The following is a 19,348-nucleotide window of genomic DNA, read 5'->3' as shown; positions in this document are numbered from 1 at the left end:
TTTAAGAATCTATAATTGTTCGTTCACTTGTGCCCTGCCCATCTCCTTCATGAAAACATGGGCTTCAAAAGAATAGCGGTTTTGCCTGCCTTATTCCTAGCCCTTTATATTCCTCTTATCTGAAACAACTGGGACATAGAGGTGCTCCATGAAAATTTGATAAACAAATGAACAGAAGTGCCAGTGGATGGTATTGTTGGCTGACTTAATGGAACTTTGAGGATTATCCTCACCTCCACTTTCAAACCTCCAGGATTAAATATTGTGAGTGCTCCCAGTTTCTATGTATTTTTAAGTCATTTACATGTAATATTTAATGTACCAATATATTATAAAACATCCAAAAATAAACATTATAATAAGGATGAGATCAAATAAATGCTAGATTTTTTTTTTTTTTGGCATCCTACTTTGGAGACCTATTTTTCTGAATGACACAGTGAGTCACCCACAGTTAAACTGCATTCAGGTACAAAGTTAGCTGCAAATTTTTTTCAACATTCTTTAGCCAAAAGCCTGTTTTAAGACAAAATTCTTTTAATCAAAGTTCTAGAATGCACAAGAGTGAGAGGGAGACAGAACAATGATTTGCAAGTGATTAAAATGTGATTTTTATTCAGTAGTTATTTTCCTATAGTTGCAAGGTTGAGGTTACTGGTTTGGGAGAAAATCAAGCATCCATAGATCAAAGGTGATGTGTACCCCCAAAGTGAGAAGTTCAAAGTACTAAGAAGTTAGATAAAAATTAAGGATGAGGGCTTTTATCAGGCAGTGGTGTAGTAGTAAAAAAAATTTATGCAGACAAACTTTCTTCCCAAACCATGCCCCATAGAGGCAAGATGAAATAGCCTTTAATCTTCTTAGGCAAGTCAGAAGACATTCAACTTGGTCTAGGTTTTGAATATCACTCTTATGGCAGCTATATAGTGTGGGAAGCTGCTAGCCAATATTTTTCCTGAATTTCTTCTCAAAGTATAACGGGCAAGCTCAGGCTGGGAAAAATATATGTCATGGGGGATATATATGTAAAAGCATAATGGATCCTCTTTCCAGTCACATCAAATGCCTTTTCCTGACCCATTGTATTAACTTTTAAATAAAAATCTAAAAACAGATTTAAATGGACTGTGGTATTGAGACCACTTAAGAATTTCTATTTGAGACTCCATCTGCTTAAACACACGTATCAGTGTGACGCTGGCTGTTTCTGGAATTATTCTAAACTGAGCAGCTTTAAGCCCTACTCATGTGTTTCGGTCTCCTCGACAGCTGTGTGACACAGCAAGGCGGCCACTTTCGCCATTTAATGCTTCATTGGAATACCTGACAATCTCATTTTTGTTCCGAAATAAAAAATGAACACGCTTGTTTTACTTTTCAGTCATTAGTTTGGCACTGAGTGTTATATTATGAAATTTACTGACTTCTGATTCTTATTTGCAATGCTTCCAGAACAGTTTTGGCATAAGGCACCACAGAAGCTGAAATCCTTGCTAAGGGGTTGATTTTTTGGTGGGGTGGGGGAGGGAATTGACACATGTTTAAAAGTATTACTTTTTCTCTGACTATAAATGTCACTCATGCTTCATGTAGAATTAGTAAATAGAGAAAAAAGTATGGGGATGAATCACTTAAAATGGTATCACATGGTCATAATAATCACTGAATACGTGAGCATTTTCTCCAGATACAGTTAATTATATCATATGTAAGAAATCATAAACTTTAGCTGTTAATTCAGCTCTGTATCCTGTTTTCTCCCCATTTCATATTGCATCTCAAGTGTTAAAAATTATTTGTAGATATTTACAATGGGCACAAAAAATTCCATCATACACACTAAACAAATATTTCTCTCATTGTTGAGCATATAGGTAGCTTCCCAGGTTTTGATAGAATAAATTGGTGATAAACATCTTTCCACACGCTCTAAACCTTTGTCCATATTTCAGATAATCCCCTTAAGAAAGCTTCTTAGATATGAAACCACAGAGAACATCAATGCTGCAATAGAGTAAATGAATTGAGTTTGCATGTGTTAAGCTCTGTCGTAAGCACTTAGTTTATCCATGCAAATTCAATATTAGTTCAGTTGTACAGATGAGGAAACTGAGGCACAGAAAGATTAAGTAACTCCCTCCAAGGTCTCTCAGTTGGAATGTGAACCCAGGCAGTCTGAGGTTGGAGCTGGTGCTTCTAACCTTTATGCTGTATGAACTCTCTAATCACACAACCTTAGCAGGTCATAAACACTTGGAAGGATTTGACCCCATAATTGAACCCTGAGACATTACAGAAAGCAAGGCCCTGAAAGATTAACTTATTAAAGTCACACAGATAGCTAGCAGTGGATCTAGAACTTACATCTCTCGACTCCTCATCCTGTGGTCCAAAAACCTGCTATGCAAAGCATGGCCTGCAAAGCACAGCATTAGCAGTGGGTGAGAGTGCTACAAATGCAAACTCCTGGGCCCTAACGCAGCCCTCCTCAAGCAAATTCACATTGTTAACAAGATCCCCTGGAGATTTATTTCCAACACTGAAGTTTGAGAAACTCTGGCAATACACTCTGTAAACTTGATAGATTAATGGAAAATCTGCATATAAGCTGCTAGTATATCCACAGCATGAGAAAAAAATCCTCATTTTTCAGTTAAAGCTTATATTAGGTGAACCACATGAAATTGCTCTTATTTTAGATAAACAGTCATATATTGGCAACTTATTGTGGTTCAACTTCCGTGGGTAGAGGCGTAACAACAGTAAAACTTGCAGGTATCTGCACTCTGTGCAGACTGGACTTGAGGCAGAAGGAGAAAGTTCCTTCCCCCAAAGAGTATATAGTTAGTCAGGAAGAATTAACAATCACACAGGCAATTATAATTCAAAATGTTAAATGCTACCAAAGAGCATTCTGAGAGCTCAGGAGGAAGTTGAGTGATGTTCTGAAAGATAAATGCTATGGAAGAAAACAAGTATTTCCTTCGAATAGTGGCAAGAGAGATGGGCTTGTGAGCTTTAGACGAATTATTAAGTGGGCATCCCCAATAAGTTGTCAGATCTTGACAAAATAAATAGGTAAAGGATATAAGGTATTTTACAAAGTACAGATGATGTGAATTACTGCTTGAACTGTGAAAGCGAGATGCCTGTGTTGTTCTTAATGATGAGAGCAGGTAAAGAAAGTTATAGCTCTTACCACTTAGCGTACACTATTCTCATGGGCCCCAATTTGGTTGTTTCTATTTTTGAAGTTAGTGGACATTTTTAGTTGGATGAAATGAACTGGCTTCCCATTGTACTATGAAATGAACAGAAGAATCTTTGGAGTAATTAACACTTAAAGATACATTAGTCTGTCATATAGAGCCAAGTAAGCCAGAAAGAAAAAAATAAATACCGTATGCTAACTCATATACATGGAATCTAAAAAAAATGGTACTGATGAACCCAGTGGCAGGGCAAGAATAAAGATACAGATATAGAGAATGGACTTGAGGACACAGGGTGGGGGGCGAAGGGGAAGCTGGAACGAAGTGAGAGTAGCGCTGACATATATACACTACCACATGTAAAACAGATAGCTAGTGGGAAGCTGCTGCATAACACAGGGAGATCAACTTGATGATTGGTGATGACAGAGGGCTGGGATAGGGAGGGTGGGAGGGAGTTGCAGGAGGGAGAGGATATGGGGATATAAGTATAAATACAGCTGATTCACTTTGTTGTACAGCAGAAACTGCACAACAGTGTAAAGCAATTATACTCCAATACAGAGCTTAAAAAAAAAGATACATTATGTTTACCAGAAGTTGTGCATAACTTCTAAATAAATTGTACAGTACGTGTCAGAATACAAAATATTTTGTTATTTACCATAAAATGTTTCTCTTTTTTGTTAAATATTTACCATAAAATGTTTCTCTTCTCAATAAGTCATTCCTTTAAGTATTTGCAGTTGGCTATGACACAAGTGAGACTGGGTCATCATGTTGATTTTGCATCTTTCCACTGGTTAGTTTAGAAGGCTTCATTTGTAGGCATTAATTGAATGTTTGAATTGGCAACATTCTACTTTACCACTTCCTATAACTTTTTTCCCTATTAAGATTGCTTTCTTAGAACTTACCTACCGATAGCTGGGCCCATGGTGAGCTATTCACCTGTAGTTAAATGCTCTCTCTGTAAGTCGTATGAAAGGAAAAACCAAATGCTTTTTCACCGACAAAAGGGAGGCCAAGTCCTTTGGCATTTCATGCCATCTGTTTTCTTGAGAAACTATGAATTAGTTTCAAAATTAGAGAGTAACTCTCTAAACCTGGGGCCCTCCTCCTGCTATTCCTCAGCTGGTCCTCATGTTTCCCTTCTTTTTCCATAACTCCTTCCCTCAAGGCTTCCTAAGAGGTTAAGCCTTTGTCACAGGGACCACCTGATTTCACACAATTTCTGTCTGGATATTTACAGATTTTACTAAACTTGACTGCTGCCATGGGAAGCGTGCTGGGCTCCCTGCAGGAAACGCTGTAAGTTTCAGGACACTGTGAACCACGTAGCACTCGATTTGATCAACTCTATCTGTTCAAATTTTTATTGTTATCTTGTTTTAAAGGAAGCCTGCCTCTGCTCTCCAGGGCCATTCTGTTTCTGCGGTACTTGGAATTTATATTACGTAGGGGAACTGAGTATAGGAATTGCAGTCAGACATATTCTTATTGCATCAAGACACCTAAAGAGTTAGAGAAAGGTGAGCTAAAAGGAGGAGCATGGACAATAAAGTTCTGAGAGAGAATGTGGAAGTGTAAGCAGATAGGGTAGGGGGTCCCCGGAGAAAGTACCAGCCATGGCTCTCTTGACATAAGAAGCCATTTTCGGTCTATGCCATTTTGTGATCCAAGCTAGGCCACAATGTTTGTCCTTGAACAGATCTCAGTAATGAATGATCTTAAGGGAACAAAATCATGCAGGAACAAACCAGCTGTTATCAGGCAAGAGAGGTAACAATAGCACAGATAATAAATTAGTTGTAAAGACTCCCAACTCAAGCATGGTCTTGAGCTCTTTTGCAGAATTCAACCCTCCCTTGACTCCTCAACCACCAGATCAACTGGAACCTGAGCGATGCTGCTGCGGAACTTCCCAGACCCTTGTGACTTCAATCGACTGACGCTTGGACTCTGTCAACCTTTGCCCCAATTCTGTGCCGAATTCCCCTCTGCTTCAGCCCCCTTTATGGATGTGCACACACTGCCCAAACCCCTTCATAAACATGCTTGCAAACTTAGCGTAAAACTTCTCCAGTTTTGCTGTTCAGGGAGACACTGCTTTGGGAAAGATCCCCTGTGTTCTCTTTACTTGCTGCAAGTAATAAACCCTTCTTTCCCTGATCTTTGGTTTGCTTGTGCCTTTTGGCTTGACATTCCCCCAAGAGGTGAACCCAGTTTTTGGGTAACCGAAGTCTGTTGGTTCACAAAAATTATTCAAAGACTAGAGGAGATGCTAAACTCAACGTGAATTGATGATTAAGGAACGATCTATAATCTTAAGTATGTTGGTACGTATTCCTTAGAGGATAAAACAACAATGACAAAAAGGCAAGGATCACTTCTCTAAATTTGGTAAAAGGGAACAAAGTGGCAGAACAGGAATAAAGATGCAGATATAGAGAATGGACTTGAGGACACATAGGGGAAGGGGAAGCTGGGATGCAGTGAGAGAGTAGCAGTGAGGTATATACACTACCAAAGGTAAAATAGGTAGCTAGTGGGAAGCTGCTGCATACCACAGGGAGGTAAGCTCAGTCCCCTGTGACAGCCTAGAGGGGTGGGGTAGGAAGGGTGGGAGGGAGGCTCAAGAGGGAGGAGATATGGGGATATAAGTATACATATAGTTGAGTCACTCTGTTGTACAGCAGAAACTAGCACAACATTGTAAAGCAATTATACTCCAGTAAAGATGTATTAAAAAAAAAAAGGCAGTGGCGAATCATCACGTTGACCTGCGGGTGCCCATTCTGGCACTCACAGGAAATGGCAGCTTCGCTCAAGATCTCCTGCCAGAAGTCAGAATGTTGTTCACAGCATTTTAGGAGCCTGTACAAGTAAAACACCTGAGGCCAAATTTGGGTAATTGCGTGGGTGATACCCGAGACACAGTGAGCAGGGAGGTGGCAGCAGGAGGCTGGAGAATATCTCACCGAGGCACATACAGGTGGTCCTAGGGATCCCCACAGTCCTCCTGCAGCCACAGGGGCCAGGTGGTTTCTCACTACCTGGTCTGGCGAAACCGCCTGCAGATGTCAGCAGTCTGATTCTTAGTTCACTAGTCTCCTTTGCCAAACTCTCTTCCTCCCTCCTTCCTTTCCATCCATCTAAACTTTTACTGAATATGCCAAAACACTATTTGGGGACTATGAGAATTCAGATAAAAATAAGATATACACCTTACTCTCAACTTGCTTATAACCGAAAAGGAAAGACAGGACATCCACAAACAACTGTAATGCCCAGCAGTGTGCACGATGGCTATAAATGACAGAGCAAGCACTGTGGGATCGCAGAGGAGGGAGTCATCACAGCTGACTGATAGGGGAGCTCTTGCTGGAGGAGGAGCCCTGTTTGAAGGGCTCCTGAAAGGCAGGCAGGCATGGGGGAGGGAGGGCTTCCCCAGAAATGTGCGCCGCCTGGACAAAGGCGTGAAGGAAGAGAGGTAGCCGTGATGGAGATTGTTCACCGTGTTAAGAGGAAAAAGAGGTCTACCTGCAGGGCAGAAGCAGGAACAAACAGTGAGTAACTGTTCTCTCAGAGGCTCAATTCCAGCCGTGTCGCCTTGGTGCTGGCTCTCCACAGTGGTTCTCAAACTTTAGCTTACATCACCTGGAGGGCTCCCTACACCCTTATTGCTGGGCTCACCCCCAGAGTTCCTCGTGGTGGGGAGAGTGTGGCCTGCATATTTGCATTTCTATCAAGGTGATGCTGAGGCCACTGGTCCAGAACCATGGTCCCTGTCCAGGGACCAGCCAAACAGGCTCCCACCCCACTTTGCTGTTTCCCATGGGGAAATTTCAACCCTCAGATATTCACATGGCTCCTGGTCTCACTTTACTCTTCTCGTGACACTCTTTATCCCCTCTTTATGCTTTATCTATCTTCACAACCCTTATCAGAACTTAATACCATGGTTTATTACTTTTCTGTCATCCCAATAGGATGTAAGTCCCATAAGAGACTATTTCATTCACTAGTGCCTCAAGCAGTGCTGTATTCTGAGCACCTCAATTCTTGTACTCCTAGGACGTAAAATAGCGTTGGGCACACAGTAGGCACTCCATAAATAGTGTTGCCTGAATGAATGAGACGTTGTCTTAGAAAGACGAGAGCCAGGGTAAGGGACCTTGTGTAGTTTGAGATAGAAACCATGGAAGCAAAGATGACTCAGGATAGAAGCCACATCACCTTCATCTTGAAAGTAAAGAAAAAGATACATTTCTTTGCTTTTATAAGTAAATGGCTTGGGGTTGAGAGTGAGGAGAAGGGAGGGTTAGGTAAATTGGGGGCTCGAAGTAATTGGAGAGTTCTTAGAGCAGCTGCTGTGGAGGGTGGACCACCTCAGCAAACTAGGCTCCTAGGGAAAAAGAGAAAAAAAAAAATCCTCATTTGAGACAGAGGAAACAAAGCAGACTACATTTCTCTCTGGAATACCAATGTGGTTTTCCTATCAGAGATCATATTAAGATGCTTTTGTACCTGTCATTTGCAGTCTAGTCCCTATTGCTTCTACACAGAGATCTGAAAACTTAGGGAGAACTGGCCTCTCCCATATGTATCCTCCTCTTAGACCCTGTAAGTCAAGGACTTAGAGTGTTTTTTTTTCAGCAGCAGATTTCTAACTACTCCAAACATTTTGCTACTCAGGCTTGTCCCAAATGTCTCAAACCTTCCATATGTTTAGTACTTTTGATGCCAAATATATTGCTATCACATCATCATACACACATTACATACGTTCCCCAGAAACATGATTGACAGGTTATAAATAGAACCCCAACCATCTTATGACAAGTCTTGTGTCCTCATTACATTCACAAAAATCACGAAACGGAACTTAGTAGACATTTAGGTGATTCATGTATTAGTCTGATAAGAGGACAGTCTGAAAGGTAGATGGGGAAATGAAAGTATGGCAAATGAGGTCACATGTGCAATGACTTCAGAGTCTATAAGTGCAAAAATAGACCCAGATTCTCATCTGGTGATAAGATGTGTGATCCTGTGGAAGTTTCATCTTTCAGTGGTTGGTAATCTAAGACTGAAATGCTATAAAAATACATGATGTGTGTGTTAAAAAATAGAGGTCGAGAAAGAGCAGGAAGAGAGTGTGTTGACCTAATATACTTGCATTTTCATTTTTTTTTTTCCAGTTTAGATCACTGGATTAAAACAGAAGCCCTCAGGATGCAGGGACTACCACTCTTTCCTTTGACAATTTCTAACCTTACTTGGGGATGAGAAATGATAAGTCATCAGTACTCTTGGTACTTGATCAGTTAAGTGTTGTGAAATGAGGGAGGATGGGAGGACTGGAAAGATGGAAGAGGAGACTGTAGCTCCACTTCTCAGGTAACTGACAGGAGGAGGGAGAGGGATGCCCATTCATTTAAGAAGATCCATTTTCATGGATCTTTCCCTAAATTCCCCAGGAAGATAGAAGGTAACGGAAAGGTAATCAGTTTTGTAACAGGATATGTCTACATGAGAGCCTTTCCAATTAATATTAGACGTAAAAATTTACCTAATATAATACTTTATAATACATTTTGATTTACAAAACACTTTATCATTTCATTCAATGCTAGAGAAATAAAAATAGTGGCAGCTTCTTCTTTATCCTCTCTTCCACTGCTGTATCATTTCTGCCCTCTTTCATTTTATTTTGGAGCTCCAGAAGCTGCTCTAACACAAATCTTGAGTTAAAGGTATTCTTTCTGCTTTCATTTCCAGCTTGGTTTCTCTACAGTCAAGGTCCAGAAGAAACAGAATTCTGCTCAGATGATTCAACTCAAGAAACATTAATAAAGGGGCTCTTCACAGAGATGTGGGCAGTGAAAGGAAATGGACAAGGGATGCTGAACCACCTAGACGTTAGGGATTCTGAAGGGACAAAGGAAGGAAGGAAATTATATTCTTTGAGGGCAGGAAGATCTAGCCCCTGGAGGAGCGGCTGTCCAGCAGGAGCCATTACTGTGGAGGCTGGCGTCTACTATCAGAACTGAAACCAGGAAGGAGGGATAGCGAAGAAATACCCCCACCTTTCTCTCCTTCTGCCCTCCATTTGCCTGCTGGGAACGGGAGCCAGACACAGGCTACAGAGGCCCATCTTGCAGGTACAGAGAAAAGAAAGGCAGGGGATGGATAGGGAGATTTCTGACATTAACCTTGCTTGACTTGCTTTATGGCTTCCTAAGGGCTTGAAGATATACCCTTACACTTTCATAGAACTGTAATAGGTGGAGTGATGAGAGTCCAGGGTGGCATGATCTAGATAACATGATGAAACATGGGATGACCCTCAAGAAAATCATGGAGCTAGGTTTATGGCTCCTTTACAAACTCATCTCTACCATCAGCAGGACCCTCAGTAATGCTTGGTGATCCTTCTGAGGGTCCAAGTTATCTCCCTCAATAACACTTTACATCATCTCTCTTTTTATCAGGTTCTCTATTCCCTGTCTCTTCTAGGATCAGGACCTCTCCAACTACTTGAAAGAGAAAAGAGATGGCAGCTAGCTTTTTGTCTCTTTGGAGACTTAACTCCATCATTTCCCCCCTCCCTCTTCTTTAGATAGTCTTGCTTTAGATAGTCTTCTTATTCCTGCCATCTGGCATAAAATATGGCCATATCTTTCCTAAGAAGTAAAAGCAAAATGATTAAATTCTTCTTCAGCTCTAGTTACTGACCCTCCATGCCTACCCCCTTCATGGATAAGCTTCTGGAAATTATGGTCTATACTCACTACTAATTTCCTTGCATCCCATTCATTCCTCAACCTACTGGGCTCTGGTTTTCACTCCTCACACCACCAAAAGCATTTTTGATGATAACACAAATGATTTCCTTCACGGTCAAACCAATGGACACTGCTTTGCAATATTGATGTGACTGATTCTTCCTTCTCAGATCTCTTACATCCACTTAACTGATATTTCTTGGGTTTATTATTTTCTCTCTAGGCCTTTCTACTGGTTTCTTCTCTGGCTTTCCCCCCTCTATTCTTTTCACGTAATGAGTGCTTCCTGGGTGCTTCATCCTACACTGAAAGTTTCAAGAAATTTTTTTTACTCATCAGTTACTAAAATCTACATCACAAGCTAGATCTTTCCCTTGAGCTTCAGACCCATCTATCCAATTAGGCACTTTATAGGCACCTAAAACTGTACATAGTCAAAAAAGAGGTGCTAACCTTCTCTGCCATCAGCTCAGTCCTGCTAACCAATCCTGAGAATCACTTTATACTATTTCCTCTTTCTTCTACCCTTTGGTTACCCAATTGTGAGAATTCTACCTCCTAAACACTTCTTTCATTGGTTTCTTCCTTTCCCCTCAATTGTCAGTACAGACAGGCTCTACTGTATTACCATGGTCACCATAACATCCCAGTTTTCTTGCCTCCAAACCTTCAGCCAAGTTTTCCTTTGTTAATGATGGCAGAGGGAACTTTCCTCAAAAAAAAAAAAAAAAAAAAAAATTAATTATCTAAATTCCCTGCGGAAAATTCTTCATTGACACCCAGTCACCTCTGGGAGAAATCATAATTCCACATTACGGGGCATACAGTGATTCATGACCTTGAAGCCTTACCTTGTCTTTCCTTGCTCTCACCAAGAGAACGCCCTTCATTTTAGCTGTGCTTAATTGCTCTGATCTTCTAGACTTGACAAGCTCTCTCACCTGTAGTTCTTTGCACATGCAATTGATTCCCTGTGTCTGGAAAACCTAAACCTGATCTCTACCTGTTCTTTATGACTGAGGTCAGGGTCATGTCCTTTGAGTACGAACCATTTAAAAGAAAAATGTAAAATATCTTGCATATTTAATCATCCACTCAAATTTCTGTTTGTCTTTTAAGATTCATCTTGCAACCAAGAAGCCTTCTTTGACCTCTCTCCACCCTTCAGTCTGGATTAAGTGACCCCCTCCTGCACTTAACCAGCTCCAAGAGTTTTCTCTGAGGGCACAGTGATCCCAGAGTTGGAATTGTTTGTTTACCTGTCCGAGTACTCCTTATGCTGTGCACATGAGCTGTTCTTTCATCTCTGTAGTCCCAGACTAGCAGAGGGACAGATCTGCTACAAATATTTATAGACATGAAACAAAATCCTCCCTCATTAAACACTTCTCAGCCTCGCCAATTCACTTTATTTCATCCCCAACAACTCTAGGGAATAGAAAAGAGTAAGAAGTTTTCTGGATTCACCAAAGACAGTGTTGTCAACTGTTAAAAAAAAAAAAAAAAATGCTGTGAACTTGGCTGACCTCGATTTTAGTCCCAACTCTACCACCAGCTCTGCAAATCCCTTTACCTTTTTGGAGTTCCACTTCCTTATGTAGTAAATAAAAGGATTGGGCTATGATTTTCTGTGTGTGTGTGTGTGTGTCCTTCAGTTCTGACATTCTGACTTTAAAAGACCATCTACAGGGCCTTCCCTGATGGCGCAGTGGTTGAGAATCTGCCTGCCAATGCAGGGAACACGGGTTCAATCCCTGCTCTGGGAGGTGGCAGAACAACTAAGCCCATGCACTACAACTACTGAGTCTGCGCTCTAGAGCCCATGAGCTATAACTATTGAGCCTATGCGCTGCAACTACTGAAGCCCACGTGCCTAGACCCCGTGCTCCATAACCAGAGAAGCCACCACAATGAGAAGCCTGTGCACCACATTCAAAGAGTAGCCCCTGCTCGCCACAACTAGAGAAGGCCCACACACAGCAATGAAGATCCAACACAGCCAACAAATAAATTAATTTTTATAAAGACCATATACAGAATAAAAATGCACACTTAAATCAGCTTGAAGTACAAAATTCTGAATGTCCATTTGGATGGATTCTTCAGGAGAACAAAGTAGAAGGGAGAATGGGTAAGTATTCATTAAATATCAGAGTGACCATTGAGAGAGACTGCTAGTTATTTCACAGTATGCTCTTCCAGATCTGGCCATTATTTCATAGCCTCCCTTGCAGCTAAGGGCATCTAATTGATGCTGGCCAGTAGGGAGTGATGTTTGAACTTCTGGACTGTGCTTTCAAAGGAAAGAAGAGTGACCATCCCTTTCTACTTTCCTGCTGGCTGGACCACACATCTGGGAGTTGAGCGTTGAGCACTGCAGAGGCACAGGACAAGAGGGAGCCTGACTCTCTGGCACCATCAACTATACCGGTTTTGGATTTTTACATGAGAAACAAATTTGTCGTTTAAGCCATTGAATTTTGGGGTCTTTGTTTCAGCAAAAAAAGAGAAAGAAAAACAAAACAACCCAACAGCATCCTTAATAACACAGATATTAAAATAAGAAAATGTTTTACTATTTTCAAAGTATGCTGAGAAAAAGAACATAGATGGTAGTTTTGAAGAAAACCATGCAGAAGCTTGGTTCAACATTTACTAAGAAAATTAATTTAAGGAAGTTTACTACACTACCCAGAACAAGATCCTAACGCTTCATATTCTGCATTCTGCTTTATTGTAAAGCAGTTAATGCCCAGAGGCAGATTGGGAAGGCGTTTATTTGGCAAAGCAAATTCTAATCCTATACACCAGTTTTCTACCTACTGGTCATCATGAAGATTCTAAAAGAAGGCATCACAAGAGTCTATATTTTCCGTTCAGTAATTCCATTTATAAAGACAGAAAACACAATGCTTTTCTAGCCTGCACAATCTAGGCTGCGAAATTACGAAACTAACATCCTTCACTGCTTTTCGCAGGGTGGAAGTGATCAGGCTTGCTGGCGTGGCCCAGAAAGTATCCTGGCCCTATAAAGTAAAAGCTCCTTCATTAGATTGGGCTCCCAGGGGAAAGGGGCCCAGAAGCACATGAAACACTCCTCCTTCCACTAGCCCAGTGGCAGGGGGAATGCCGATCCCCAAGGAGTAGTGTCCACTTGGGAGTCCAGCTCAGGACCAGCAGCTGTAGCATTGCGCATCCTTAACAAGCAAAGCTGGAGGCCCCAACACACAGCTCAGGGCAGGGAAGAAAGCTTTTGGTGTAATCAGCTGATAAACAATTCACACTTGGGGGCTGCAGTTTGTGCTCATGCCTAATTAGGGCCAAGTGCTAAAAGCAACTTCCAGAAGACACTAGAGAACGATTCCATTAACCACACACCAACCCGTGGGGGCAAAGGTTCAAAAGCAACCTTAGAGCCCACCATACACCCTTCCTAGCACCTCATGCCCCAAATCTGTAACCATCACACATGTTTCAATCTATCATCCATGATTTGAGATGCCTCCTTCTTGCATTAGGCCCTTATTATGAGTGGGGCCTGCTTGCTTTGCTTGTTACAGATGAGCAAGGCTGAAGCTCTCTATTCTCTGACTACACGAGAGTTTCAGGACTGAGGAGAGTGAAACAGAGGCAGAGGAACCAGAGAGTCTGATTATAGAGGCCTTGAGAGCCTGGCAGAAAAAGGATTTGATGTATTTGGCAATAGGGAGCCAAAGTACATCTTTGAGCAAGAGAGTAACACAACAGAAGTCTTATTTAGTAAGATCATCAGTATGAGAAAGGACTAGAGGAAGGTCGATCAGTTAGGAGAAAGTTACCTTAACCTAGGCTGAGATAAAGGCATCCTAAACATGGCTGGTGGCTATTACAAAAGAGACAAGTAGGATACTTTTTATGGGAACGGAAGGAACTAGAGATAAACTTGCCCTTTAGAAATGGAATAAGAGGGTAGTTGAAGACCTAAAGTAAAGCTCATTAAGGAAACAAACACAGTGAAGAATAAAAAGGCTGACACCACAATTTGCCACCCAAATCAGGACCCTTCTCAGACTGAAAGGGGGACACTGGCAGTTACTACAGCAGGTGCAGACTGGGACAGTCCTTGGCAAGTGAGGACTCACGGCCATCCTATCTGAAAAGAGCTTTAACTACCAACATAGAAGATAACTCAGATTCATGAGCAGCTGGCTCTCTTGTACTCTAACCCTAGGTTTCCAAAAGGTCAGCATTACAAGGAAGCCGCCGTCAGAGGGCAAAAGACTTAAAAGCTGCTGTTGAGAGATGGCAGGGACTAGCTAGAGATGTAAGGTGGGAGACAAGAATGGAGTCCCTGAAGTCAAATCTGTTCCCCCAAGCCTCCCCATTTCTCAGTTCTCTTCTCTTCAGTATGTCACATCCCAATTTAGGGCCTCTTTGCTTACAGGATTTCAAGGACCAAACTGCGTTAAGATGTCATTTCCTTCAAGTCTAATTCTGGGATCTCCACATCCCGTTCCCATGGATGACTAGTGAACTTGACAAATAACTGGAGTGTGTGTCGGGGGAGGATGGGAGGGTGGGGGATGGGGGTGGTGGTAGGTACAGCATGGACACTGGCCAATCAGGACACAGCAGGTGGCTAGTGGGCTGTGGCCAGGCCGCACAGACCTATGCTTTTGGGGAAGAGGTTGGTCACTGGAGCTTGTCCTCAAGAAAGAAAAGAGAAGACAACAGGTCTTCACCAAACACAGGGCTGGTGAGGAAGGAGGAGTCTGGGAGGCCTCGCAGGCAGACCAGGCACCAGGGGGTTCAGTCCCATGGAGCAGCTCTGGTGGCAGGAAGTCCATGCTCTCTCCACCCCCAGCCCAGGTACCGGAAGGCTGGGTGAGCAGAATAGGGGAGGCCTGGGAAGGAATAATAAAGGAAAGGAGTAGATTTTGTGGGTAAAATTGGAAGTTTTACCCACAAAATCTCTAGGGCTCACCTTCTCTAGGGTGATTTCTACCCTTCTTCTTGGTGCCTAGATCTCTTAATACCCCCCCAGTAGCCTGCTCATCCCACACAGCACTCAGACACTGGGTACGTCCTAACGTTAAGTGTGGGTCTACTTTCTTTACTGAACTGCAGGCTATATGAGGGCCTCGGCTCTGCTGATCAGTGCTCCTGGCACGAGCAGGCACTGGAATACTCACTGAAGGAATGAGGCACACACCCACAGCCGCTTTCTGTGCCACTTTATTTTGGGGACAATCTAAAGTTCCTTCATCTTCCATTTTTCTATCCCTTATGGGCTCTGCCTGCTTTTCTAATAATAATTTGCCATCAGTGACTCATCATCACCCTAGAGAAGGTGAACCCTAGAGATTTTGTGGGTAAAACTTCCAATTTTACCCACAAAATCTACTCCTTTCCTTTATTATCCTATTAGCAGTTCCCCCAACAAGGTTAAATCGTTTTTCTGAAAAGCCATTCTTTTCTATACCTGAATGGGTGGCACAGTGAGAAGTACAGTTTGTTGAGTCTCGCAGAGCTGGGTTAGAATCCCAGTTGTGCCCTTTCAGCAACTGTGGGTTGGTTAACTGTGAACTTGGGTTAACCTGTCTGTCCCTCATTTAGCTTCTCTGTAAAATGAGGATACCAAAAACTGCATAGGGCTATTGAGAAAGTAATATTTTTGGTCAATGTTTATAATAAGTACTGGTAAGTGTTAGTATGTTCTTGACAGGGTGGTAAGATAGCTAAGTACCAAGAACCATGCAATATTCATGCTATTGCATTTAATCCCCACAACAACTTGACAGGGAAGTTTCTAATAGCTTCTTCATCTGAGACATGGAAACAATAAGGCTCAGAGAGGTTAAGGAACTTACCCAAGGTAACAGAGCTACTACGTGTGGGAAAGCAGAAATTAAAACCCAAGCAGTTGAACTTCAGGATTTATAAACATTATGCATGAAGAAGATACCAAATAAGTAGTTCTTGAAAAATTATAGCCACTTTGATTCTACGGCTTTGCCAGAATTTATGTGTCACTGGCTTAGATCTTTTACCATCACTAGAAAAATCTACCCTAGTTTCATGTAATGCAGAAGATTTTCTTTTTTTGCCCTCAACATCACAGTATAATAAATAACTATGTCTGCTTACAAGAATACAAGGGGGAAGGAGAGAACACAGAGTGATGTTTGCCCAGGTCGGAGTCTCATTCACTGACTGATATTTGTTTATCACCAAAATGTTTGGCATGTATCTGTAGCCCTTGAAGGCTGCTAACAGAGTATCAATAAACATTATTTGATGTCAAGTTATTTTCCACACTTGGTGTCATTCCTTTTCTACATATTTTTGAATCTTTCTTGTAAGTGTATAATTTGATATAGTTATCTGAAAAGGTATGCGTTTGTCAGATTTTCCCCGTAGTCTCTCTTCATCTTTTTTTCCTGAGATGCTTACATTTGCCATTTCCCAAGCATCTATTATATAACTGGTACCACACAATTGTTACTAGTTTGTGTAGAAAGAAGACTAGGCTCATCAGCTGCTCTTAGGAAGCACCTGGTCTGCCCTGAGTGTTCTATTTTTCATTCATACTGGGAGCCCTGCAAACGATGATCATGTATTATCAGATTCAACCAAGACCTACAAAAATTTTTTTATAAAAATGCAAGAAATAGGGCTCCTTCATAATTACTACCAATAACACCAAAACAAATTAAGGGACGAAAATGAGGTGGTTTAGAATGATAACTTTGGAGGGCAACAAAAATAATGGTAAATACTATTCTACCATGTCGTTCCACTAGGTTTTTAGCTAGACTTGCAGAAAGTTCCTGGGGAAGTATAGCAAAATAATCCCAAACTTAGGCAGCATTTCTGTCTTCGGTAATGAGAGAATGACACGTATCCAATGAAGGGAAGGTAGAATGCCCCATTTTTGATGGTGAGTGTGCTCAGAAACCTCTCTGGTTTTGGAGCTCTCCTGTGATGGACAGGGAAGGCTCCCTTCAGTGTCTCACTGTTTCATCTTTTTTTTTTTCAACTTTCAGTCACGTTTAATTTATACATTTGGGACTAACTCATTATGTTGCAGCCCAAGAGCAAATGACAACTATTACTTTCTTTCCAGAACAACAGAAAAGGTAGTGCAACTTCGTCCAGAAAGATTCCAGATTCTCTAAGAAAAGGCCGCTGCCTTTGGCCTCCTTTTCTCTAAGCGGTGCTTAAGGGAAGTGTGCACACCTGCTCCGCAGAAGCAGGTCTGGTCACTTATCACTGATGAGTGCCACACACTAAAATCATTATGGACGGGGCCACAGTTTAGTGGAGGAGCGAGGTCCTATGTCACACAGGTGCATCTAAATCTGTGATACATGTTTATCACATGCCTGACATCCGTTAAGAATCAGAGGAAACGCCTCTAAACCTCAGCCCATGCCGTCAGTCACTAAACACAGCTTCCTTATGCAGCGCTCCGAGGGTGGTGACAAGTGATGGACGTAAAGTCTGGTCCATGTGTGTCCAGGAGACGAAGAAGCAGCCCTCAGATGTTAACTCCTCTCTATTTCTCCCGGGAACGAGAGCGCAGAAAACTTGGGGATTGTATTACCATCCATAGCCCTTATCCCCACTAACACCTCCACCCCCATCCTGCATCCCCTTAAACTGAGGGCGCCTTTTAAAAATTTCCTCTGTAAGCACTGTATTCAGGGAACTCTAAAACAGCGCCCAGTTTCCTCAGGAGAGAAACAGAAACAATTCTCTTTTCCAGGGTCACACATATAGATCCTTCTCAACACGATTCTTAGAAAGAACAAGTTTGCTTTAAGACCTGGCCGTCATCCAGACCGATATGAAAGTTTTCCTCAACTGGCCATCATTGAGCAATAGTAATCTATTTTAAAAGATTTAAGACCCTGGTTTCCCTCCTCTGTAGAAAGGAATTGAACTGGAAGAGCTATTTAGGGCTCTTCCAGCCCTAAAATGCAGGAATGCCATAATTTCCAGATTCAAAGAACGACCCCCTGCAAATCAAGCAAAGCACACGCTGTGTATTTCACAGCCAGCCTTCAGGATAATAAGACATGCGCAGTCCCACACCGCTTTACACGCAGCCCTGTGCTTCCTTCTGGAAGGCAAACACAAAGCGTGCTAACCCACAGAGGAGGAAAAACTGACGGTTTTCCCCTTCTATGTTTCTCCCTTCAGAAAAACACCCATAATTTTACAGTTGGCTACGTTTCTTCTGCTTATTTTGAGTTGACTCATTTGCATCGCTCAGATTTGAAAATCTTTCTAATAACCACTCTGTAGGCTAACAAGCACTCAAAAGAAAAATCACACTTGATTCTCAATTAATCACTGGTGAATTTCCACCCATGGCTCCTGCATACAATCCTAAAGGGGAAGCTTTAGTTTTCAGGTCATAATTCACGTGGTGCAATAGCATCCTTCCTATCGAGCATCCACCAAGGCATACACTGCACATACTGGCCATGGCTACTCCTAAGACAGGATCCTCGTCAACACTGGTCCACGGCTGAGGTTGGCACATCACAAAAAGTATGAGAAACTAGACTTGCTGTCCATCGCATTCCCTCCAAAGAGCCGGGGACTGCACGTATACATTTGACGTTAAGTGACCAGGAAAGCATACAGATTCACACAGAGACCACAGACCAGAAAAAGCCAGGCACACTCAGGAGCAAACCAGCCCCCTGACCCGAGTTCAAGCCGTGCAGGGCACGAGAGCCGCTCCACTTACCCAGCATAGCGGTTGCTGTAAAGGTGGCTGTGCCCCGGGTGCAGAATCTTCAAAAAGAGCAAGCAAAGAGGCAGAAGAGCAGCTGTCTGGCTCCTGGGCTTCCCGAGGAACTTCATCGTGTGAGGATGTGAGGGGCTGAAAGTTCCTCGCCGCAGTCACCGTCACCCGAAGCCCAGAGGTGGCTCCCAGCGCCCCCTCCACACAGCACACGGTCCCTGGGAGAGGGTGGGGGAGCGGGCTTGGGAGAGAGCAAAATGTGACACTTCTTTCCAGCCTCAGAGAAAGGAAAAAAAAGTTCAAGCAGCTGAGGGAGGGAAGCTGCTGTTCAGACTTGGTCTTGGGACGAGAAGCAGCAGCGCACACAGCCCTGCCCAGCCCCGAGAGAGAGGCGCTGATGCTCAACCAGGCTCCCCTGGAAGGGGCTGGGCCTCCGCGTGCTGACTCACCGCAGGGGGTTGCTGGGTGCCGCCGCGTGAGGGTAACTCCTCTTTCTGTTGCCTTGTTTTGGGGAGGTTTTTGTTTTTTTTTTTTTGCTTTTCAACTTTAGGCCCCGAAGTTTTGGGACAAAATTCCTCCTACCCTGATTGCGAAAGACTTGAGGATGA

General features: G+C 42.6%; 1 protein-coding gene across 1 annotated transcript in view; it reads right to left on the bottom strand.

Annotated features, from left to right (window-relative positions):
* CPA6 (carboxypeptidase A6) overlaps positions 1–19,140 on the bottom strand; it is a 223,535-nt gene extending 204,395 nt beyond the window's left edge. Inside the window, 1 exon segment of the mRNA XM_057735899.1 lies at positions 18,744–19,140. Within this exon segment, the coding sequence (XP_057591882.1) occupies positions 18,744–18,859 (116 nt within the window). The 5' untranslated portion in view covers positions 18,860–19,140.
* Between the last annotated feature and the right edge of the window lie 208 nt (positions 19,141–19,348).

Source organism: Hippopotamus amphibius, chromosome 5, assembly GCF_030028045.1.
Source record: "Hippopotamus amphibius kiboko isolate mHipAmp2 chromosome 5, mHipAmp2.hap2, whole genome shotgun sequence".
NCBI classification, from domain to species: Eukaryota; Metazoa; Chordata; class Mammalia; order Artiodactyla; family Hippopotamidae; genus Hippopotamus; species Hippopotamus amphibius.
Note: the sequence above shows the minus strand (reverse complement) of the source record. Positions and strands in the feature narration are given on the sequence as shown.